This window comes from Elephas maximus, chromosome 7, assembly GCF_024166365.1.
Source record: "Elephas maximus indicus isolate mEleMax1 chromosome 7, mEleMax1 primary haplotype, whole genome shotgun sequence".
Taxonomy (NCBI): Eukaryota; Metazoa; Chordata; class Mammalia; order Proboscidea; family Elephantidae; genus Elephas; species Elephas maximus.
This window is the reverse complement of record NC_064825.1, coordinates 137,478,159-137,501,777: the sequence shown is the minus strand read 5'-3', so window position 1 is coordinate 137,501,777 and position 23,619 is coordinate 137,478,159. Positions and strand designations below refer to the sequence as shown.

Here is a 23,619-nt window from a genome sequence, read left to right as displayed (position 1 = left end):
ACCAGCAGTCAGTAGTGTCCAAGGCTGAGTCTCCTGGGGCCCCACATTCAGGCTCCTCTGCTTTGCCTATCCTGGTGTACTTGGCTCAGCCTGAGCTGCAGCCTCCTCCCCTCTGAGCCTGATGTTGGACATCCTGCGCCTGGGGCCTGGCCTCCAACCTGCCCTGGGTTCCTGTCAGGACCCCTGTGCCTCTGCTCTGCACCCCACCAGCAGGAGAAACTAGGGCCGCTTTGGGGTGGCTCGTGGAGTGAGGATGCCGTGGACAGACCTGCCTGTCTGGTTTATTGAGTCTTCCTGTTAGTCTGTGGGGGCGGATCCTGAATGCTTGTCCCTCATCCCCAGTGGAGCTTCACAGGCTCCTGTAGGTGTGGCCATGGGAGCTGGGGTATGCAGGGACTGCCCTGCCTTCTGTCCCCACCCCTACTCCCCGCCTCAGCTGTTTCCGCAGTGGGCATGAATGCTGCTGCCACCCAAAGTGTGGAATTTAGGGCAGGGCAGCGCAACGCAGGTGGGACCAAGGACAGTGTCCACATCCCAGTCACTGCCTGGCCTCCCTGCCAGCCATCACCTCAGTGCCTCATCTCTAGGGTGGGCTGGACTTCTCAGCTGTAGGAGTTATGGCTGGGACTGCAGAAGAGATCTCAGTTAAGAGAACCTGGGGGACTGTGATGCCAGGGTGCAGCCATGGGTGATACTGGGGACTGGATAGGGCATTCTAGATCACAGGGGTCTTTGTGCTGGGTTTGAGGGGTGGGCAGGTGTGGAAGGACTCTGCCTTCTGGGGGGCCCCTAAGCCTGGTCTCTCATCCTTTGGGGCAGATGTCTGTACCTCTGCCGTGGGAGGACATAGAGGGCCTGAGCCTGAGTTGGCAGGAAGGGCTTCTGGGGGCAAGACCCAGAGGGGAGTAACCTGTGGCTGGGTACTTCCTGCCTGAGGCGCAGAGCAGGGAACAGGGAGTGGCTACACAGGCCAAGTGGTGGAGGTGGAGGAAGGCTGATCGTGGGGTCAACAGGCCAGAACACAGACTTACTCCCAAGAAGCCCACAGCTCCACTCTGTATGGCCACTGACATCTCGTGGCTGCTCTGCACCCAGAAGCCTGCCCTGGGAGGTCCCTGAGGGCAGGGAACTGGCCTGGCCAGCTGGGGCACCAATGAGGGCAGAATGCAGGTCACATGGGGCACAGTTGGGGTGCAGAGACCTGATCTGGGCTGGACCTTGGGTGGAAGGGCTAACGGGGTGTGCAGTAGCTACTGGGCCAAGGGACTCATCAGGACCCTTTGGCCCTCTGAGGAGCCTGTTCCCTCCAGCAGCAGCGCCACCTCCAAAGCCAAAGAGGGTTGGATGTGCCTCTGGGCGCTAGCTCCAAGCCCTTCCCCAGCATGTTCCCTAGGCTCCCTCCCCAAAGTGAAGCCACCTTGGAGCCAGCAGCACTCACACAGCTGAAGTGTTAGAGAAACACCTGTTCCTTCTGAAGGCCCCTGCCCAGGACCATGTCTCTAGTCTGCTGACTGCAGAAGCTAAAGAGCCTCTTCCCCACTGAGCTGCAGAGGAAGGGTCCCCACACAGCTGCTGCCCTCGTGGGGTGGGACCTTCCATCTCTGTGGCTAGTCCACGCGAACAAAATCCCCCACCTGGAGGAGCTGCCAGAAGGGCTTCAGATCACTGAGCAAACTTTTTAGCTGCAGAGTTTACTTTTGAGTTTTAAACTGTACTTTGAAAACAATGGTGTGAGCTGTGCTGAGGGGAGGGGCTGGGCTCCCCAAAATGCACAGTCCATGGCAGGGTGGGACCAAGCCAAGCCCCCTTTCTAGGCTGGGGGTAGGGGAAGAAGAGGGAGGTGCTTGAGGCAGCGGTGCAGCTGGTATAAGCATGGGGCAGACAGGCACTGTCCCTTTTACTCCAGCCTGGAGGGTTCCGTAGGGGCCAGGCTGGTGACCCCATGACCTTAGGGTTCCTACCCACCCCCAGCACAGAAGTGCTCTCTAGGCCTGGCTGAGGATACCCGGGTTCCCTGAGGGGTGCCCCATAGTCAGTTGCTTCCCAGGAAGCAATCAGTGCCCCTGGTTCTCTCTCCAAAGGCTGTCCACAGCCACCGCCTCCCCTGCAGACCCTGGACCTTGCCAAGCCTGCTGGGGGTGATGCTTAAGCTCTGTGGTAACATAGTGACCCATTAGGTCTGGGTCCTTCCACCTGCTTCAGCGTCCACTCCCACTGGCCGGCAAGGGGAACAGCTCCTGCCTCCAGGTGTCCGAAGACACCCCCTGGGATCCAGCACATCTTGGCGGAGGAACTGGAGACCTCCCCAGCAGAGAAGGCAGGCTGGGCGGGCAGGCAGGCCTAGGGGTGCGGCTAGAGGCGCTCACGTTAGCAGGCCACCAGGGTCCTGGTCTCGCAGAACGTCCTTTGAAGAAGGGATTCAAATGGACAGAAGAGCGAATCAAATGTCAAGTTTTCCTGTGGAAAGCCTCCAGAGGTGGCCTTGGGAGGCTGCTCCTGGAAGCTCCAGTCCGGCTGATGAGGCCCTGACAGCGTTACCCAGCGCTGCCCTCAGCGTGGTGGCGTCGGACGGCCGTCCCAGAGCCTCTGCACAGCCCCCTGGGGTACACAAGGAAGAGAAAGTTCCCTCCACGAGGGCGTCTGCCCAGCCTGAGCGCCACACGCGGATGGCGGCGAAGCCCCCGGAGCTGCCCCTTTCCCAGCCTGTGTCCTCCCACCCCCCCCCCGCTCTGAAGTGGCGACAGGCGGGTCCTGTCCATCGGGGCGCCCCCCGGCCGCCCACTGTCCTTGCCTCTCCTGGCCCCGCGCGTGCCCTCCTCCCCGTGTGGCCGCCCGCCCGCCCGCCCGCCCGCCGCCGGGTCACAGGGAGGCCAGGGCGGTCGCGCAGCCCAGGGGCAGATCAGCCGCTGTCACACGCACAGTGGGTCCGGAGCAGCGCAGTGTGCGGTGGGCAGGGGCTGCCCTGCGCCCGGAGCGGCTGCCCTGCGCCCGGAGCGGCTGCCCTGCGCCCGGAGGGGCCTCCCGGGCCGAGGGGCCGCCCGCACCCTCCCCGGTCCCGGACCTGCGCCCGAGCCACGCCGACCCTACCGGCCCGACCCCGGGGCTCCCCGGGGAGGCGGCCTCGGGGCGCACCGCGCGTCACCTGCGACCCGGCGCTCAGCCCAACTTCAGCGGCCACGGCCCCCCTCCCGCCCGGGCCGCCCCGGCCCCAGCCCCGCAGCCACGCCCGCGCCCGGCCCGCATGCAAATAGCCCTGGCGCCGCAGCCAATGGCCGGCCGGGCCGGGCCCGCCCCGTGGCGCCGCAGCCAGTGGGCGGCGGGGGTGGGCGGGGCCTGGCGGGCCGACCCCCGGCCGCGGCACCGCCCTCCGCAGGCGAGCCCGGCGCGTTCCTTTCCGCACGTCGGCCCCGGGGAGGCGGCCGCCACCTGCCGGGAGGGGTCGGGCGCCGGCTGGGGCGCGGCTGGGCGCGGGCTCCCCGTCCCGGGCGCGTGGTGCGGGCCTCGCCAGGTCGCGTCCTCGCCAGCCGCGGCCCGAGGCGGCTCGCCCCGCCTGCGCTCCTCGGGTTGGGGTCGGGGCGGGGTCCCCCCGGCGCGCGGCGGGTCCTGGCGCGGGGCGCCCCCCGGCGCCGTGGTATGACCCGGCCGACCCTGCCTCCCGGCCCCGCGAGCGGCCCGCCCCTTCCTGACGGCTCTCGGCGCACGTAGCCCGGGCCGGACCCGGGAGGGGCCTGGACGCGCCTGGACGCTGCGCCCTGGGGACGCACGTACCGCCAGCACCGCCCTGCGCGCCCCAGCTGACCTGGGGGTCCCCAGGGACGTCCGAGTCAGCGGACGGGCGGGCGGGGTGGCCTTGAAGGGGGACTGCTGGAGGACTAGTGCGTCCCGCGTGGGCCCCACGCGCGCCTCGAACTTGTACGGCACTGCCTGGGCGAGGCGGGAGCAAGGCGCAGGACTCCAGGTGTCCAGCTGGCCTGCCCACGTCCTTTGCGGAGCCAGGGGGAGACCACCAGGTCCGGGCACTTAAGACTCTTCCACCCTCACAGGGACTCACAGGACCAGATTCTTTTGTAGAATTATGGGACTCCTGGGCCGTCCAAGTCCAAGGTGCCAGCTGGGGGAGATTTGGCCCAGGGTCCCCCTTCTGTGCACAACCCTCTCCCCACCTCCATGGCCAGGGCAGAATCATGAGGCATCCTGGCCCCTAGTCGGACAGGAAGATGCCTGCTCCCTTTTGTTCCTGAGAGGGGGCCCCCATAAGCCCTCTGTCCCCCTTCCTCCGCCCCCCCCCCAGGGTTAACAGGAGCCTCCCCTTTCTCCCCACTCCTCAACCAGAGTCAAGGACACCTTCCTCAGAGCCTGGCCGTCCCTGGATGACCCCAGTCTCCCACCCACACAACTGATCTGTGTCATTCCCTACCCCCCCCAACCCATATAAGCCTGGGCCAGAGGCCACCCTTAGCCACAAACCCAACCTTCCTGCCTCCACCCTTCCCACCATCGTTGGTTGTGTCTTCATTTGGAACTATTGCCTGGGTGGCTCAGTGCTGGGGCTCAGGGAGGCACCGACTTTTCTCGGAACTTCAGGAACTTGAAGCCTGGAGACAGAAAGGGAGTCCAGGGTGTTACCGGGGCATAGCTACGTGTGGGTGAGGAAAAGGCAGAGGAGCACAAAGCCCCCCTGGTCTCCTAGGGTGTCAGAAGTTGAGGGTCAGCAAGGCCTGTAGGGAGCCCCAGGAATCTGCAGGACTCTGAGGAGGCCCACGCTGTTGGGGCAGGGCATGACCAGAGACTATGGAGAGGCAGGACAACGTGACTCCAAGTTCCTAACATGGCCCCCTACCTGCATGACCCCCAATTGTGCCCCCCAGGCCTGCCAGTTCCAAATGCACCCCCATTGTCACCCTTTGTAGTGGGCTGAATGGTGGGCCCCCTAAAAAGATATGTCATGTTCTAATATCCAGACCCTGGGAATGTGACCTTACTTGGAAAACATTTGCAGATGTAATTAAGGATAAGATCCGTAGAAGAGACAGAAAAGGAGACACAGACACACAGAGAGTAGGCCATGTAACCATGGAGGCAGAGGTTGGAGTGATGCTGCCACAGCTCACCAGAAGCTGGAAGAAGGAAAAAAATGAGTCTCCCCTAGAGCTTCCAGGGGGGAGCGCAGCCATGCTGACACCTCGATTTCAGACGGCTGGACTCCAGAACTGAGAATTAGTGTCTGCTGTTTTAAGCCCCCAACGTGTGGTGCTTTGTTATGGCAGCCCCAGGACACTTATACACCCTCTTTCCCTCATCCAAGAACATAGCCTGCCTGTCCCCTCCCTTGTTCTCACATGGTCACCCCTCTACCTGCCCCATCCCAGCATCCCTTAGGCATCCACAAGGCTTGGGAGCTGGGTGCTCCCCCAGCCCTGTGAGTGTGTGTCAGGCCTGATGGTAGAGGAGGGGGTAGGGAGCCTCCAGCCTAGCTCCACCCTCGAGTGCACACCATGTCTGTGTGTCTGTGCCTTCGAAGGGCAGGGCAGCATTGTGCCAAGGACCCAGCAGGGCTCAGGGTGCAGGTCTGTGTGGGGAGTTAAATGAATACTTTATTTTATAAGGATCAGCACAAAGCTGGTTCCTATGAAGTGGAGGTTAAAGATGTCCCAAATGCCCAACTTTTCCAAACTGCTGTCCCACTCCAGCATCTCCCCATCCCCTCAGGACTCTCCCTCCCATCATTGGGTTCAGGAACTTGCTGCGTTAAGTGGTTCATTAGGTAAGTGTCTTAGTCATCTAATTCTATAACAGAACTACCACAAGCGGATTGCTTTAACAAAGAGAAATTTATACTCTTACAGAATAGTAGGCTACAAGTCCAAATTCAGGGCGTCGGCTCCAGGGGAAGGCTTTCTCTCTCTGTTGGCTCTGGAGGAAAGTCCTTGTCGTCAGTCTTCCCTTGGTCTGGGAGCGTCTCAGGGCAAGAACGTCAGGTTCAAAGGACAAGCTCTGCTCCTGGCGCTGCTTTCTTGGTAGTGTGAAGGCCCCCATGTTTCTCAGCTCACTTCTCTCTTTTACGTCTCAAAAGAGATTGGCTTAAGACACTACCTAATCTAATCTTGTGGTGTTGTTGTCAGGTGTTCTAGAGTCGGTTAGACTCGTAGCGACCCTGTGCACAACAGAATGAAACACTGCCCGGTCCTGCGCCATCCTTACAATCGTTGTTATCCTTGAGCTCATTGTTGCAGCCACTGTGTCAATCCACCTCGCTGAGGGTCTTCCTCTTTTCTGCTAACCCTGTACTCTGCCAAGCATGATGTCCTTCTCCAGGGACTGATCCCTCCTGACAACACGTCCAAAGTATGTAAGACGCAGTCTCACCATCCTTGCTTTTAAGGAGCATCCTGGATGTATTTCTTCCAAGTCAGATTTATTCGTTCTTCTGGCAGTCCATGGTATATTCAATATTCTTCGCAACACCACAATTCAAAGGCATCAATTCTTCTTCAGTCTTCCTTATTCATTGTCCAGCTTTCACATGCATATGATGCGACTGAAAATACCATGGCTTGGGTCAGGCGCACCTTAGTCTTCAAGGTGACATCTTTGCTTTTCAACACTCTAAAAAGGTCCTTTGCAGCAAATTTACCCAATGCAATGCATCTTTCGATTTCTTGACTGCTGCTTCCATGGCTGTTGATTGTGGATCCAAATAAAATAAAATCCTTGACAACTTGAATCTTTTCTCCGTTTATCATGATGTTTATTGCTCCAGTTGTAAGGATTTTTGCTTTCTTTATGCTGAGGTGCAATCCACACTGAAGGCTGTGGTCTTTGATCTTCATAAGTAAGTGCTTCAAGTCCTCTTCACTTTCAGCAAGGAAGGTTGTGTCATCTGCATAACGCAGGTTGTTAACGAGTCTTCCTCCAATCCTGATGCCTCGTTCTGTTCCTCTAATCTTGTAGATCTCATCAGTGTAACTGCCACTAATCCATCTTATTACATCGTAATGATAGGATTTATAACACATAGGGAAATCATATCAGAAGATAAAATGGCAGACAATCATACAAGGGAATCATGACCTAGCCAGGTTAACATATATTCTGGGGCGACGCAATTCAATCCATGACAGGAAATAATGGGGTACAACTTGAGATCAGGATCAACTTGGAAGTAACAGTTCCTTGATCAAGGCAGCTTCTCACCCTCTGTCGCTGGCCCTGCTGGTCTCCTGGTTCTGCCACCTCTTGCTACTGCTGAACGCTATGCCAAGCACTGTCCCTGCACTCACAATGACCTAAGTAGTGGGTATTATTATCCACTTCCCTGTATTACAGCCACATAAACCAAGGCACAGAGAGGCTAAAGAATGTGACCCGGCCGTTGAAGCCCAGGTGGCCATCCTCAGGCCCCTGCCCAGGTGATCTCCAAGAAGCACTGTGATGCTCCCCCCTCCCCTGTCCAGATGCTGCCCCACTGCCCACCTAAGGAATCCCTCCATCCCCCATCTCCTGGCACCACTCATTTTTCCTTTCTGCAGGGTCGTTCCCAGGAGCCTGTGAGCAAGCAACTATCTCTTCCACTGTAAACAACACAATTGCCTTCTGACACCCTTCCTTCTCCAGCTACTGCCCCGCTTTCTTCCTCCCCTTTGAAGCAGGACTTCGAACTGGAACTGGTTTGGTCTGGTTCAAACACTGCTGAGAATTTGCTTTTTTTTTTTTCTGTCCATTCGTCCAGTTTTCCTGTCCCTTCCTACCTTCTCATGTTTGCTTTTAGGCTGGTGCGCCCATTAGTCTCTATACCTAGTTGAACTATGAAGCATGTCCCTCATATGTTATTGTTGGCCCTATAGACTTGTCTAATCTTTGGCTGCTTTCTTCATGTAGGATGTCCTTGATGTCATTCCACAACTTGTCTGGTCATTAGAGTTCAATGCATCAAGTTTATCCTTGAGTTGCGTCTCTAAATTCGAGTGAGATATACTTTTGAAGAAAGCAAGAGGTCACTCAACTGGCATAATATAGTTTATAAAGAAAATGTTCTACATTCTACTTTGGTGAATAGCCTCTGGGGTCTTAAAAACCTGTGAGAGATACTTCACTTGCCTCACCCCTTTGGGAGCAAGGAATAATGAAGAAAACTAAAGATACAAGGGAAAGATTAGTCCAAAGGACTAGTGGACCACAACTACCACGGCCTCCACGAAACGGAGTCCAGTACAACGAGATGGTGCCCGGCTACCACCACTGACTGCTCTGACAGGGATCACAACAGAGGATTCTGGACAGAGCTGGAGAAAAATGCAGAACGAAATTCTAACTCACAAAAAAAGACTAGACTCACTGGCCTGAAAGAGACTAGAGAAAACCTGAGAGTATGGCTCCCAAACACGTTTTTACCTCAGTAATGAAGTCACTCCGGAGGTTTACCCTTCAGCCAAAGATTAAACAGGCCCACAAAACAAAACAAGACTAAAGGGGCACACCAGCCCAGGGCCAAGGACTAGAAGGAAGGAGGGCACAGGAAAGCTGGTAAGAGGAAACCCAAGGTCAAGAAGAGAGAATGTTGACATGTTGTGGGGTTGTTAAGCAACGTCATAAAAAAGTATGTGTACTAACTGCTTAATGAGAAACTAGTTTGCTCTGTAAATCTTTATCTAAAGTACAGTTAAAAAAAAAAAAAAAAAGAGGTCATTAAAAAGGAAAGAAAGACCAAAATGGATGTCAGAAGAGACTCTGAAACTTGCTCTTGAAGGCTAAGTAGCTAAAACAAATGGAAGAAATGATCCCTTAAAAGAGCTGAACAGAAGATTTCAAAGGGCCACTTGTTAAGACAAAGCAAAATATTATAGTGACATATGCAAAGACCTGGAGTTAGAAAACCAAAAGGGAAGAACACGGCATTTCTCAAGCTGAAAGAGCTGAAGAAAAAATTCAAGCCTGGAGTTGCAATAGTTAAGGATTCTATGAGTAAAATACTGAATGACACAGGAAACATCAAAAGAAGATGGAAGAAATACACTGAGTCACTGTACCCAAAAGAATTGGTTGACATTCAATCACTTCAGGAGGTAACATATGATCAAGAACCGATGATAATGAAGGAAGAAGTCCAAGCTGCACTGAAGGCATTGGCGAAAAACAAGTCTCCAGGAACTGACCAAATACCAAATGAGGTGTTTCTACAAAGGAATGCAGCACTGGAGGCGCTCACTTGTCTATGCCAAGAAACGTGGAAGATGGCTGCCTGGTCAACTAACTGGAAGAGATCTGTATTTTTGCCTATTCCAAAGAAAGGTGATCCAACCGAATGCGAAAAGTATTGAACGATATCATTAGTATTCCATGCAAGTAAAATTTTCCTGAAAATCATTCAAAAGTGGTCACAGCAATACATCACAGGGAACAGCCAGAAATTCAAACCGGATTCAGAAGAGGATGTGGAACCACGGATATCACTGTTGATGTCAGTTGGATCCTGACTGAAAGCAGAATACCAGAAAGATGTTTGCCTCTATTTTGTTGACTATGCAAAGGCATTTGACTGTGTGGAGCATAACAAACTATGGATAACATTGTGAAGAATGGGAATTTCAGACCACTTAATTGTGCTCATGAGGAACCTGTACATGGATCAAGAGGCAGTTGTTCGAACAGATCAAGGGGATACTGGGTGGTTTAAAGTCAGGAAAAGTGTGTGTCAGGGTTGTATCCTTTCACCATACCTACTCAATCTGTATGCTGAGCAAATAATCCAAGAAGCTGAACTCTGTGAAGAAGAACAGGGCATCAGGATTGCAGGGAGACTCAATCACAACCTGTGTTATGCAGATGACACACCTGATTGCTGAAAGTGAAAAAGACTTGAAACACTTAGTGATGAAGATCAAAGACCACAGCCTTCAGTATGGATTACACCTCAACATAAAGAAAACAAAAATCCTCCCAACTGGACCAATGAGCAACATCATGATAAACGGAGAAAAGATTGAGGTTGTCAAGGATTTCATTTTGCTTGGATCCACAACCGACATCCATGGAAACAGCAGAAGAGAAATCAAAAGACGCGTTGCATTGGGCAAATCTGCTGCAAAAGACCTCTTTAAAGTTTTAAAAAGCAAAGATGTCATCTTAAGGACTAAGGCGTGCCTGACCAAAGCCATGGTGTTTTCAATTTGCATATGAAAGCTGGACAATGAAAAAGGAAGACTGAAGAAGAATTGATGTCTTTGAGTTGTGGTGTTGGCAAAGAATACTGAATACACCATGGACTGCCAAAAAAAACAAATGAATCTATCTTAGAAGAAGTACAGCCAGAATGCTCCTTAGAAGTGAGAATGAGGAGACTTTGTCCCATATACTTTGGACATGTTATCAGGAGGGACCAGTCCCTGGAGAAGGACATTCTCATGGATTGAATTATGTCCTCCCAAAAATGTGTGGAAACCCTGATGGCGTAGTGGTTAAGGACTAAGGCTGCTAGCCAAAAGGTCGACAGATAAAAAATGTGTATATTAACTTGGTTAGGCCATGATTTCCAGTATTGTGTGGTTGTCCTCCATTTTGTGATTTTAACTTTATGTTGAAAGGATTAGGGTGGGATTGTAACACCACCCTCACTCAGGTCACCTCCCTGATCCAATGTAAAGATAGTTTCCCTGGGGTGTGGCCTGCACCACCTTTTGTCTCTCAAGAGATATAAGGAAAGGGAAGCAGTCAGGGAGTTGGGAACCTCATACCACCAAGAAAGCAGCACCAGGAGCAGAGAATGTCCTTTGGACACCAGGTCCCTGTGCCTGAGAAACTCCTTAACCATGGGAAGATTGAGGACAAGGACCTTCCTCCAGAGCCTACAGAGAAAGAAAGCCTTCCCTTGGAGTCAACACCCTGAATTTGGACTTGTAACGTACTGGATTTTGAGAGAATAAATTTCTCTTTGTTAAAGCCACCCACTTGTGGTATTTCTGTTACAGCAGCACTAGATGACTAACACAGACATCATGCTTGGTAAAATAGAGGGTCAGCGAAAAAGAGGAAGACCCTCAATAACATGGATTGACGCAGTGGCTGCAACAGTGGGCTCATGCGTAACAGCGGTTGTGAGGACGGCGCGGGACCCGGCAGTGCTTCGTTCTGTTATACTTAGGGTTGGCACCCAACAACAACAATCTTTGGCTGAAGGGTGAACTTCAGGAGTGACTTCAGTACTGAGTTAAAACAGTGCTGGGGGCCGTACATGGGGTTTCCCCAGTCTCTGTCAGACTAGCAAGCCCGGTCTTTTTTTGTGTGTAAGTGAATTTTGTTCCACTTTTTTCTCCCGCTCTGTCCTGGACCCTCTATTGTGATCCCTGCCAGAGCAGTCTGTGATGGTAATCAGGCATCACCTAGTCGTTGTTCTGGGCTCAGTCTGGTGGAAGATACAGTAGTTGTGGTTCATCAGTCCTTTGGCCTGACCCTTCCCTTGTGTCTTTGGTTTTCATTCTCCTTTGCTCCAGCCAGGATGGGACCAGTAGATGTATCTTAGACGGCCACTCACAGGCTTTTAAGACCCCAGATGATACTCACCACGGTTGGATGTAGAATATTTTCTTTGTAGACTATGTTAAGCCATTTGAGCTAGATGTCCCCCCGACCATGGCCCCCAGCCCTCAGTCCAGTAGCTTGGTCTCTCAGGGCATTCGGATGTGTCTGTGAAGCTTCCATGACCTTGGCCTAGCCAAGCTGTGCTGACTTCTCCAGTGTTGTGCTCTGTCTTACCTTTCACCAAAGTTACCACATAATCTAGTTAGTGTTTTTCCCTAGCCATCCTTCCCCCACTTTGTAACTCTCAAAGACTGTTTCTTTCTGCGTGGAAACATTTTCATGTGCTTTTATAATAATGGTCTCATATAGTATTTGTCCTTTTGTGATTGACTTATTTCATTCAGCATAATGCCCTCCAGATTCATCCATGCTATGAAATGTTTTGCAGATTCATCATTGTTCTTTACTATCGGGTAGTATTCCACTGTGTGTATGTGCCATAGTTTGTTTATCCATTCATGTGTTGATGGACACTTAGGTTGTTTCCATCTTTTTTCTATTGTGAATAATGCTGCGATCAACATGTGTGTGCATATGTCTATTCGTGTGAGGAATTGATGAAGTAAAAGAACTGAACAGAAGACTTCAAAGGGCAGCTTGAAAAGACAAAGTATTATACTGACATGTGCAAAGAGCTGGAGATGGAAAACCAAAGGGGAAGAACACGCTCGGCATTTCTCAAGCTGAAAGAACTGAAGGAAAAATTCAAGCCTCGAGTTGCAATAGTGAAGGATTGTACGGGGAAAATATTAAACTACGCAGGAAGCATCAAAAGAAGATGAAAGGAACATACAGAGTCATTATGCCAAAAAGAACTAGTCGACGTTCAACCATTTCAAGAGGTGGCATATGATCAGGAAGCAATGATACCGAAGGAAGAAGTCCAAGCTGCTCTGAAGGCATTGGTGAAAAACAAGGCTCCAGGAATTGATGGAATATCAATTGAGATGTTCCAACAAACAGATGCAGTGCTGGAAGTGCTCTCGTTTATGCCAAGAAATATGGAAGACAGCTTCCTGGCCAACTGACTGAAAGAGATTATTTATGCCTATTCCCAAGAAAGGTGGTCCAAATGAATGTGGAAATTATAGAACAATATCATTAATATCAGACACAAGCAAAATTTTGCTGAAGATCATTCAAAAATGGCTGCAGCAGTGTATCGACAGGAAACTGCCAGAAATTCAGGCTGGTTTCAGAAGAGGACGTGGAACCAGGGATATCACTGCTGATGTCAGATGGATCCTGGCTGAAAGCAGAGAATACCAGAAGGATGTTTACCTGTGTTTTATTGATTATGCAAAGGCTTTCGACTGTGTGAACATAACAAATTATGGATAACACTGCAAAGATTGAGAATTCCAGAACACTTAACTGTGCTCATGAAGAACCTTTATATAGATTAAGAGGCAGTTGTTCAGATAGAACAAGGGGATACTGATTGGTTTAAAGTCAGGAAAGGTGTGCATCAGGGTTGTATCCTTTCACCATACCTATTCAATCTGTATGCTGAGCAAACAATCCGAGAAGCTGGACTATATGAAGATCGGGGCATCAGGATTGGAGGAAGACTCATTAACAACCTGCGTTATGCAGATGACACAACCTTGCTTGCTGAAAGTGAAGAGGACTTGAAGCACTTACTAATGAAGATCAAAGACCACAGCCTTCAGTATGGATTAGACCTCAACATAAAAGAAAAGAAAAATCCTCACAACTGGACCAGTGAGCAACATTATGATAAACGGAGAAAAGACTGAAGTTGTCAAGGATTTCATTTTACTTGGATCTACAATCAACAGCCATGGGAGCAGCAGTCAAGAAATCGAAAGATGCATTGCATTGGGTAAATCTGCTGCAAAGGACCTCTTTAAAGTGTTGAAGAGCAAAGATGTCACCTTGAAGACTAAGGTGCGCCTGACCCAAGCCATGGTATTTTCAATCACATCATATGCATGTGAAAGCGGGACAATGAATAAGGAAGACTGAAGAATTGATGCCTTTGAATTGTGGTGTTGGCGAAGAATACTGAATATACCATGGACTGCCAAAAGAACAAACAAATCTGTCTTGGAAGAAGTACTACCAGAAGGTTCCTTAGAAGCAAGGATGGCGAGACTGCGTCTTATATACTTTGGACATGTTGTCAGGAGGGATCAGTCCCTGGAGAGGGACATCATGCTTGGCAGAGTACAGGGTCAGCGGAAAAGAGGAAGACCCTCAGCGAGGTGGACTGACACAGTGGCTGCAACAATGAGTTCAAGCATGACAACGATTGTAAGGATGGCGCAGGACCAGGCAGTGTTTTGTTCTGTTGTACATAGGTCACTATGAGTTGGAACCCAATGGTCGGCACCTAACAACAACAACATATTCTTAGGAGATTGCTGGATTATGTGGTGTTTCTGTTTCTAGCTTTCTAAGGAGGTGCCATATTGTTTTCCAAAATGCGTGTACAGTTTTGCATTCCCACCAGCAGTGCCTAAGGGTTCCAACCTCCCTGCAGCCTCTCAAACCTTTGTTATTTTTTTTTCTTTTTGATTCATGCCAGTAATAACCGGATGAGAGAGTATCTCATTGTAGTTTTGATTTGCATTGCTAGTAATTAAGGGCATTTCCTAACGTGTCTGCTGGTCACCTGAACGTCTTTGGTGAAGTGTGTGTTCGTATCCTTTGCCCATTTCTTAACAGGATTATTTGTGTTTTTATTGCAGAGGTGTTAGATTTTCCTACAGATTTTAGAGATTAGACCTTTGTCACATGTCATAGCTAAATTTTTTTTTCCCAGTCTGGAGTTTCTTTTTTTACTCTTTTTGTGAAGTCTTTTGATGAGCCTAAGTGTTTAATTTTTATGAGATCCCATTTATCTAGCCTATCTTCCGGTATTTGTGTATTGTTAATTATGGGTTGTATGCTTATACTGTTTATGGGGTATATTAGGGCCCCTAGTGTTGACCCTATTTTTTCTTCTCTGAGTTTATAAGTTTTGGTTTTATATTTAGACCTTTGATCCATTTTTAATTAGTTTTGTGCACAGTGTGAGGTATGGACCCTGTTTCATTTTTTTACAGATGGGCATCCAGTTTTGCCAGCACTGGAATCTGCCTTTTTTACAAGTTCCCAGGCATGCCGGCGTGGCCGGTTAGAGACCAGTTCTGAGAATCACTAGTGTAGCAGCGGTACTTGAAATTCCTTATTTATAAGAATCGCCTGGGGATCTTGCAAAAAGGTAGGTTCTGATTCAGTGTATCTGGAGTGGAAATGCAAGTTATCAGCTGGGGTTCAAACCCAAAGGAACCAGTTCGGAGCCCTGCTTTGAAGGAAGACAACTGGAGAGTTATTGGTGGCCGCAGTCTTCATCTCTCCTCCATTCAGGCCTGGTCCTCTAGCCCACGCTTCCCACTCGCGCCCTTCCCGGACTTGCTTTCCTCCTCTGGCTTCCCGGAGCCGGGTTCTTGTCTCTCTTCCTGGCCCTCCGCCGCTCCTTCTCCGGCCACTTTCCCTCCTGAGGCCGGGGCCTTCGGGACTCAGGCCTGGGTTCTCCCTTTGCTCTCCCCACTCCCTGGGAGGCCTCATTCAGTCTCGGGGTCCACGTCCGGGGTGCTCGCCTAGGTCTCCCCCAGAGGGGCCCCACGCCCAGCCTGTCTTCGGGACGCTCCCTCTCTTTAGCTCCCGCAGTCATCCTGTGCTCCTCTTCCTCTCGCTCCTCACAGGGGCGACCCCTCGGCAGGTTCTCCCAGCTCTCCGCTGTCCCCCACGCCCAGGGGCGTCCCCCACGCCCAGGGGCGTCCCCCCCGCGCAGGGATGGCTGCGGCCGCCTCCTGTCCGCTCCCCGCGGCCTCCGTCCAGCAGCCCCCGGCCCCGCGACCCCACAGCCGTCCTGACACCGCCCCCGGCAGCAAGCGCCCCGGCCCCGGCCCCGGCCCCGGCCGGCTCTCGAGAGGCCGTCGGTCGCCCCGCCGTCGTCGGCCAGGCCTGGCGGGCTCCCGACTCACCCGACCCTAAGCTGTCTCTCCTTCCCCACAGCCCGCCCGTCGCTGCCCACGCTGCTCTCCCCGCGCCGAGGGCGACACCGCGAGGGCGGCGGCAGGGTCCGTTCGCTGCGGCGCCCGGGGCCTGAGGAGCCCGCACACATCGGTTAGTGGACGGAGGAGCAAAGCTGCCGGTCGCAAGGGGAGCCCGGAAGCCGTTCCACCTTCTCCGCTTCTCCAGCTGCCGCCCTGGGGCCTTGAACTCCGCGGCCGGCAAGCAGCGCTCAGGGCAGGGATCCTCGGTGGGGATGGGGCTTTAAACGTGCGAGGGGGGCTTCCGGCGGGAGGCGGGGCTTCCGGTGGGGGAGGCGGGACTCCGACGTGCGAGACGGGGCTTCCGGCGGGGAGGCGGGGCTACCAACTGTGAGGCGGGGCTCCCGGGGTGCGAGGCGGGGCTCCCGGGGTGCCAGGGGGGCTTCCGACTGCGAGGCGGAGCTCCCGGGGCGCGACGGGGGCTCCCGGCGTGCGAGGCGGGGCTTCCGACTCGGAGGCGGGGCTCCCGGAGGGGAGGCGGGGCTTCCGGCGGGGAGGCGGGGCTCCCGGGGGAGGCGGGACTCCCGGCGTGCGAGGCGGGGCTTCCGCCTGCTAGGCGGGGCTCGGGAGTGCTCCCGGCGTGAGAGGCGGGGCTCCCGGGGCGCGAAGGAGGGCTCCTGGCGTGCGAGGCGGGACTTCCGACGTGAGAGGCGGGGCTTCCAGCTTGTGAGGCGGGGCTCCAGGAGGTCTGGGCAGGCTCTCTGCTTTGCTCTGGGCGGCAGGCGGAAAGTTGGGCTGTACCAGCCGCCCGGCGGGGGAAGGACGGCCCGGACCATCCCACTTGCGGGGGGCTTAGACACCACAAGCTCTTCTAGGACGCGGGTTTCCTCGGTCCGTAGTCTAGCATTCCATTGTTTCCAAGGGAGGAGGGCTGTCTCGACGATTTCGAGACCCCTGACCAAGCGGAGTGGAGCGTTCGCTCGCCGCCTGGTCCCAGTGGAGCCCGCCAACGGGCGGGGCGGGAGGGGCCCCGGAAGCCGGCTCGTGCACTTCCGGGTCGGGGAGCGCGCGGCGGCGGCGGTAGCCGGGCCTAGTGGTGACTCTCGTTTGGGCGGCGACGGCGAGCGCCCGGAGCGGCCGGGGGGGCGCGAGGTTCCGGGTACGTGCGGGGTTGCGTCGGCCTCAGGGTCCCTGCCCCGCCCGGGCCGCCGGGCCGCCTCCGCGCACCGCGCGCTTTGTCTGCGGCCCGCCCGCCGCGGTGAGAGGCCTGCGCCGGGCGGGCGGGCGGTGGAGCGGGCGGGCGGGCGGTGGAGCGGGCGGGCGGGCGGACGGTGGAGCGGGCGGGCGGGCGGGCCGGCAGGGCGCCGGGAGGCCTCGCGGGAGGCCGGGCGGGCGCGGGGACGCGGGCGGCCCCCTGGCCGGCGGGCGGGCGGGCGGGCGGGCTGGCGGGGGACGCGGCGATCCCCGTGCCTCGTCCCGTGCCGCCCTCAGCCCCGCTGCGCGCCCCGGCCGTCGCCGGGCAGGGTGTGTCCCCGCTGACTTGTTTCCAGCCTCTGGTCGTCATTGCTTCCGCCGGCCTCGTCAGCGTTTCCGCGGGCCCGCGGCTGACGGGGGGGTTTTCGCGTTCCCTGGGTCGTGTGATCCGCACAGCAGCCGCTCGGGAGGAGGTGCTGTAGGGCCGCTGCTGGAGATGAGCGGATTGGCGCCCAGAGAGGTTGCCGGAAGTCAGCAGTGTCACACAGCCCCGAGCGGCGGCGCCGAGCCAGGGCCCCGGGCCCTCGGACTCCTACGCCCTGCCTATTTAGCGGGTCTCTTTTTACAGTATTATTCGTGTGAAGGTTTTGCTCCTTATTTCTACAAGAGCGAAGTGGTAATCTGCTCGGCAGACTACAAATTGGGCGACGCCTGATCTCTGGTCACCTGGACGGATCTTGAGGCTGCAGTGATGTTTCACTTGGGGCTCGGTACACCTTTCCTCTGCCCTGGGTCGCTCATTTTTGTTTTTGATAGGAAGCATTTTGAGTAAAATAACAGCAGCTGGCATCTTTTCAGCAGGCACTTTCACCAGGCTCGTGGTAAGGCCCCAACACAGCCCACCTGGTTTTAATCTTCCCGGTAGCCCTCCGCTCCAGTGTGGACTCTTGGTGTCTGCTGCTCAGCCCTCCAAAGACCTTTGTGAACCCCTAGTAGTTGTTTTATTTCCACAGTCATTTACATTGTGGTCGGTTGTGTGCTAGTTGGTGAATAAAGTAACAAAAGGTGACAGCTAAACTGCCTGCAGGCTTGTTCCCAGCCAGGTGAGGGCATGCAGGTTCCGGTCCCAGCACAACCGCTGGTTACCACACATCACAGCTTTCAGGCCCCAGCACAACTGCCAGATACCACACATCACAGCTTTGAGCTCTTTGATGATGGTTGGAATTGCAAGTGCTTTGGGTGTCCTGAATTTGAAAAGAGAAGGGGGATAGGCTTTCTGGTGTTTTCTTTTCCTTTAATTCCCCAAAATCTGGAGACGAAGCAGAGTCTCCATCCATCCCACAGATGCGTGAATGGCTGTGGCTTTCCTACAGAAATGGCTTGCTGGCCCTTTGGTAGGGGTGGGGGTGGTGAGCCAGAGAGGGCAGGTGTGTGTGAGCTGGGGCTGTGGGTGGGTCCCTGTTCACCTCGTGTTCTGACCGCTGGGTTCCTGGCAGGGGATGGAGGTGGCTGGTCATCCCAAGTTTCAGCCTCTTCCTTGGCGTCTGCGCAGAGGTGTTTGCTCTGGAATGCTCCGACAGAGGCTGCCTGGGTTCTTCCTTCTGCCCTGGCGAGAAGGACCTTCTTGCTTCTGGCAGCAGCGATTTTCTGACGTTCCGGGAGGGGTGTGCTGCTGGACAGAGGGGCGTCAAGGGAGGCGGAGGCGACATGGGGCTTCCCTGGTGTTTTTGTGGCCTCACCCCTCCTGGCAGCCCTGAGGCAGGCCCTGCCGGTGCCCCCTTTACAGGTGGAGGAACTGGCCAGGTCACAGTGCATCAGGGAGAAGCCAGGAGCTGTGTGTTTGTGTTTTTGAGCTCGTGCATATGAAACGTCATCAGTGAGGATTTGCACTTGCAGTCAGACCCTAAGACTCCTCTCAGCTCCGTGGCCCCTCGGTGGCCTCAGAGGTGATGTTTCCTGTGCCTCGAAGCATTTCCTGAAGGTTCGTGTGCGTGAGAATTTCCCTGTGTTTCTCTAGGGCAGGGAGTGTGTGCTCTTTGCTCTCGGCCTTTGCGCCCAGTGAGGGCAGGGTAGATGCTAGAGCTGGTGACCCTTAGTGGGGTTCCTCGTGGGAGTGGTCACAGCTGTGCCAGAGAGTTAGAACGTTTACTTACCTGAAAGCTGTGGCCACTGCTTGGCTTCTTTGAACGTGCCCTACAGAGAGGTGTAACCAGAGTCAGCGTCTCCAGTGGGCATCACATGGAGATGCCAGGGAGCCATGCACCTGCTTCTTGAACACCTTTGTCACCAGCGTGTTTGATCACCTCTCCATGGGGCCAGCAGGTGGCTGGCAGGCTGTGCAGTATTTCCCTATGGGAGGTGGTGGGGCCGGCCGGGGCCCTGTCTGGGAGTGTGTCTGTGCCCTTCGACCTGCTGAGTCCTCTGTGGGATGAGGAAGTCCAGTGTCAGCCATTCAGAGCGATGCAGGCCCTGTGCCCTCTGATAAGAGGTGCTGGCACTCCAGAAATGCATGGTCAGTAGGCCTGACAATGTGCCACCCACCAGCCTGGACCCTATGACCAATGGCTCTTGGGACACACCTGGCCTTCCTGCAGAGTGCACCTGCTGTTTGTGGCAGGGAGGACGGCTGCGCTCCACTTTCCATATTCACCCACCTTCTCAGAGATCCCTGATCCCAAGCTGCGGGGAGTCCTGGGGCTCCGTTGCATCTGGACTCTGGGGAGCAGGTTTGGATTTCTCCGAGTAGAGAACAGATAAGGAGTGTGACATAGGCTGCACGCCTTCGACAGACCAGTGGCCAGTGTCCAGCCGCTGTGCACTCAGCCCCTGGCACGAGACACAGGTCTTCCTGTCTGCACCCTCCTGGAGGCTGGAGCCAGCTTTGCTGTGACAGCAGGGCACCAGGGTGAGGGAACAGAGTGGCAGCAGCCAGGGGCTCAGTGGCCTTGGCGTGGCCCGAGTTCCTGGCTCTTGTTGTGCCATCCTCTGCCCTGGGGTCCTCCCTGCTGGCCACGGACCTGGTCTTAATGGGGAGCATATGCTGTTGAGGGTCTATGCTATGCCTTGCTGGATCTCTGGTGACGCCTGTGAGCGGTGGTGCTTTTGAGGACTGCTTATGGAACAGAGGGTTGTGTCTGATGAGAGAGGAACCGTGCGTGCTGATTCGTCCTTATTGGGGGACCGAAGCTTGAGGACCTGGCATGGAAAGCGTGGTATTGAGGGATGGGAGGAGGATTGTTTCGAGCTACATCTGTGAGGCCATTTGTGTAAGTCTCCACGTTATTCTCCCAGTGGTCTTGCAGCGGGGGCAGGACAGACCCACAGTGGAGTTTCACCGAGAGGGGGGCTGGCGTCCCGCTTCTCAACCCTGGGCGTCACAGGGACTCTGGGTGTCTGGCATGGGCTTGGCAGAGCTTCACTGTGGGCGGTGGCCAGGTGAGCAGAGGCAGGGCCTGGCCCACGTTGGCTGGAAGCGGCATGCTGCGGTTGTGAGGGAGGTTGTGCTTGGCCTCTGGGCCCCTGGTGACCCCTTGTTGGAAAAGTTCTTCTGTGACTCCACTCATGGTGCTTTATCCGTTTCGTTAATGCCTGACACGGGTTCGTGATGCATGTTGAGGTGCCCTAGGTGCCTGCTCAGACACAAAGGCATTTCTAGTCACAGGCCGAGTTAGGTTTGTCATAACTCAGGGGCCTGGCCAAGTTGTTGCCTGCTCTGGATATGGCTTTGTAGATAGGAACCAGTGTCTTTGTGTTTATGCACAACTCTGTGGTACGCATCACATCTCATTGGCTTTGCTTCTTTGCTCTACAGGAGGGGACGGAATGCCACCAGGGACCTGATTCGTAGGGAGCCTTGTAGCTCGGGGACAGTTTGGAAATTGCTGTGATCTGGTTTTCTTCCAGAGCTGAGCTCCGATGCCCAGCCATGGACGACGACAGCCTGGACGAGCTCACAGAGCGGAGCACAGGGCCAGGTGGACGCCTGTGGCCCAGCCCTACTGCCCTGGCCAGTGATGCTGGTGAGTATGGGGTGGGGGCCGTGGCATATCTGTCCCAGGATGGCAGTGTCACCTCCTCTTTTCTCTGGGGGTGGGTCTTAGTCTTAGCTTGGGAGAAGCAGAGTTCCCTTGTAGCGGTGTCTGCACATCTAGATTTTCAAGTTTCAGCCTTTTAAAAAATTTACTTTTTGATTTTAACTTTTGGAAGTAGCGCTTCTTTTTATTTTTAACCTGAATTATAAAGTGCAAATAGAGTAGAAAGACACATTCCCCGACTCCTTTCCCTGCTCGGTCCAGCATTACTGTGCCCAGGCAGCGCAGGGGCCTTGGCACCTGGCCGTGCTCTTGCAGACAGTCCATGACCTCTGTTGACGCTGCCCTGGGCCTGTGTTCTCACTCCTTTTGGTCTAGGAGACAGCAGTAATGGGAATAATGGGGACTCTGATGATGACACAGGCAGCCAGCAGAGGGACAGCACAGGAGAGGACGAAGGGGGGACGTCCGAAGACGAGGATCTGGAAGACAGTTCTGGTAAGGGAGCAGATGTTCTCGGTGAACTCGAGGCCTGACTGGAGGGGTGAGGAGTAGGGAGACCCTCTGTGTGCTGGCCTCATGCCAGGGGGCCCCCGTCCCTACAGGGACATGCGGCAGGGATGGCCGCCCCGCTTTTACTGTAGTCTCTGTTTCAAAGTTGGGTTTGATGACAGGTCAGCAGGTGTCTTCCCGGTGAGGGCTGGATGTCACAGCATCTAGGGCCATTGAACGGCTCGGGCAGCAGCTCTGCCTAGTGTCAGGTGACCTAGCGACCAGGTCTCTGAGTGCTGACCCTAGTGGCCTGTCATGGTGGGCCTCCATGGCAGCACGTCTCCTTGTGCCTTTGCTTTTTGTCTCCTCGCCCGCGGCCCCCATTGTGCCTCGGTGTCAGGGCGGGCTCTTTGATAACTTCTCTGTTTTCTCTTTTTGGAGCTCCTGTTTCTCAGCCACTGTTCTGGGGACGGCCTTAGGGGACGTGGGTCTGATTGTTCAGGGTGGTAGCAGCACCTTTAGTCTGCTGGCAGTCATGATGTTCCTCCCTACTTTTCTGGAGAGAGACCCTGAAGTCTCTTGCTGGGCAGGGAGGGGCAGGTGTCTGGGCCAGGGCTCTGAGGGCCTCACTGCTCTGTCCCGCGGCCAGTCCCTCTTTTCAGTTCTTTGCCGCAGTCCTGAGCCTCCCGGAAATCCACAGAAAGAATCAGGCCGCCTGGTTTCCACCTGCTCCAGCTCTCTTGGCACGGGGCTGAGCAGACACCCCCATTGGCCATCCTCCTGAGTCTTGTGGATGCCTCTTTATTAATTTTTTTTGCGATGAAACAATCGCTGCAAATTTAGTGGCTCAAAACAATGTGCTTATTGTCTTACAGTGTCTGTGGGCCAAGAGTCTGGTGTGGGCCAGCTGGGTCCTCTGCTCAGTTCTCACGAGGCTGTGGCTGAGGTGTCAGCCAGGCTTCATCTCTGTCTGGGGTCGGGGGCTCCAGATGCGTGGTGCTGGGGCTGCTGAACGTGTTCCTCCTCTGGCAGCTGCTGCAGCAAGGGTGTCAGACAGGGTTGCCAGCAGCGGTCATACGGTAGGGCTGCAGGGAGGGGCTTTGTTGGGTACTGCTCCTGCTGGTGAGTGGGGCCACTGCTTGACTCTGTCCCTTGATGGTGAGCGTATGTGCTGGCCAGCGTGGGTGTCCTCTGTACGCTGGCCAGGCTGCCGCCCCTCACATGGAAATAGGCCTTCCTGAGAGCACAGCTGGGGTCGGGACACCTGGTCCTCCCCACACTGGGCAGCTTTTCCTCTGTTTATCCACTAAGATGCCAACGTTCTGTCCTTTTCAGGTTCTGAGGACTCTGAGGAAGAGGATGTGGAGGCCTTGGTGGCCGCAGCTGATACTCAGAAGAGGAAGCTGGAAGCAGACGGAACACTCAGCTCTGACAGTGAAGCTGAGAGCTGCCCAATTTGTCTCAATGTGTTTCGAGACCAGGCCGTGGGCACCCCGGAGACCTGCGCCCACTACTTCTGCCTGGACTGCATTGTGGAGTGGTCCAAGGTGAGCAGCCCTGCGGCCTCCTTTGCTGCAGCTTCCAGTGTGTACAGGTGACCAGACTGTGCCACCCACTTGCTGGGCCTGCTTCTCAGCTTGGAGGCCTGGGTCAGAGCCATAGGGTCCTAGAGGGCCCACCCCATTCCCCCGCTGGTTGCGGGGCCACGGGGAAGCCTCTGTGAGGTGCTCTCTGTTTGTCTGCTCTCTGGGCTGTGGGGAGCCCTCTGTGGGGTGCTTTCTCATGCACTGGGTGTGGAGGTATGGGAGGAAGGCAGTTGGTGGGCTCACATTGGGGGCTTGGCTACAGAGATTCTATAGGAGCCACAAGCAGTTTGAGGCAGGTGTGTCTCCTAAGACAGTTACGTGGTGCCCAGGTAGGCCCCCCGGGGTCCAGGGTATGGTGATACTAGGATTACTTCCTGCCTTAGTTTCTGACCATCTCGGAAGGTGCAGAGAGCACATGAGCTGTCATCTAGCACGTCACGCTGGTGGCTAGCAATGAAGGCCTGTTTTTAAACATAAGGGACTGACCAGAAATGTGTGTGTTTCCCATTTCATGAATACCCCTCAGGAGCAGTCCCCTAGTCTTATTTTTAAAATGTTTATTGTGGAAAATTTCAGAGGAATAGAACAGTACCAGGGTGCGTGGGGCGTGACCCAGGGACTGGTCGCCCAGCTTCACAGCACATCCACCTCTGCCTCCTCGTTTCTTCCCCTCCCGTCCCTCGCTTGGAGGTGCATGAACTCGGGCAGTACATGTAGCAGATCAGAGCCCTCTGC

The 23,619-nt window shown here is 54.8% G+C and overlaps 1 protein-coding gene across 5 annotated transcripts in view; it reads left to right on the top strand.

Annotated features, from left to right (window-relative positions):
- Window positions 1-16,293: 16,293 nt before the first annotated feature.
- PHRF1 (PHD and ring finger domains 1) overlaps window positions 16,294-23,619 on the top strand; it is a 33,405-nt gene continuing 26,079 nt past the window's right edge. Inside the window, exons 1-4 of one of the 5 annotated variants that reach the window (XM_049892967.1) lie at window positions 16,294-16,469; window positions 20,679-20,794; window positions 21,185-21,304; window positions 22,634-22,845. In XM_049892967.1, coding sequence (XP_049748924.1) covers window positions 20,701-20,794; window positions 21,185-21,304; window positions 22,634-22,845 — 426 coding nt within the window. In that variant the 5' untranslated portion in view covers window positions 16,294-16,469; window positions 20,679-20,700. The other 4 variants (XM_049892971.1, XM_049892966.1, XM_049892969.1 and 1 more) reach the window with 4 other exon arrangements.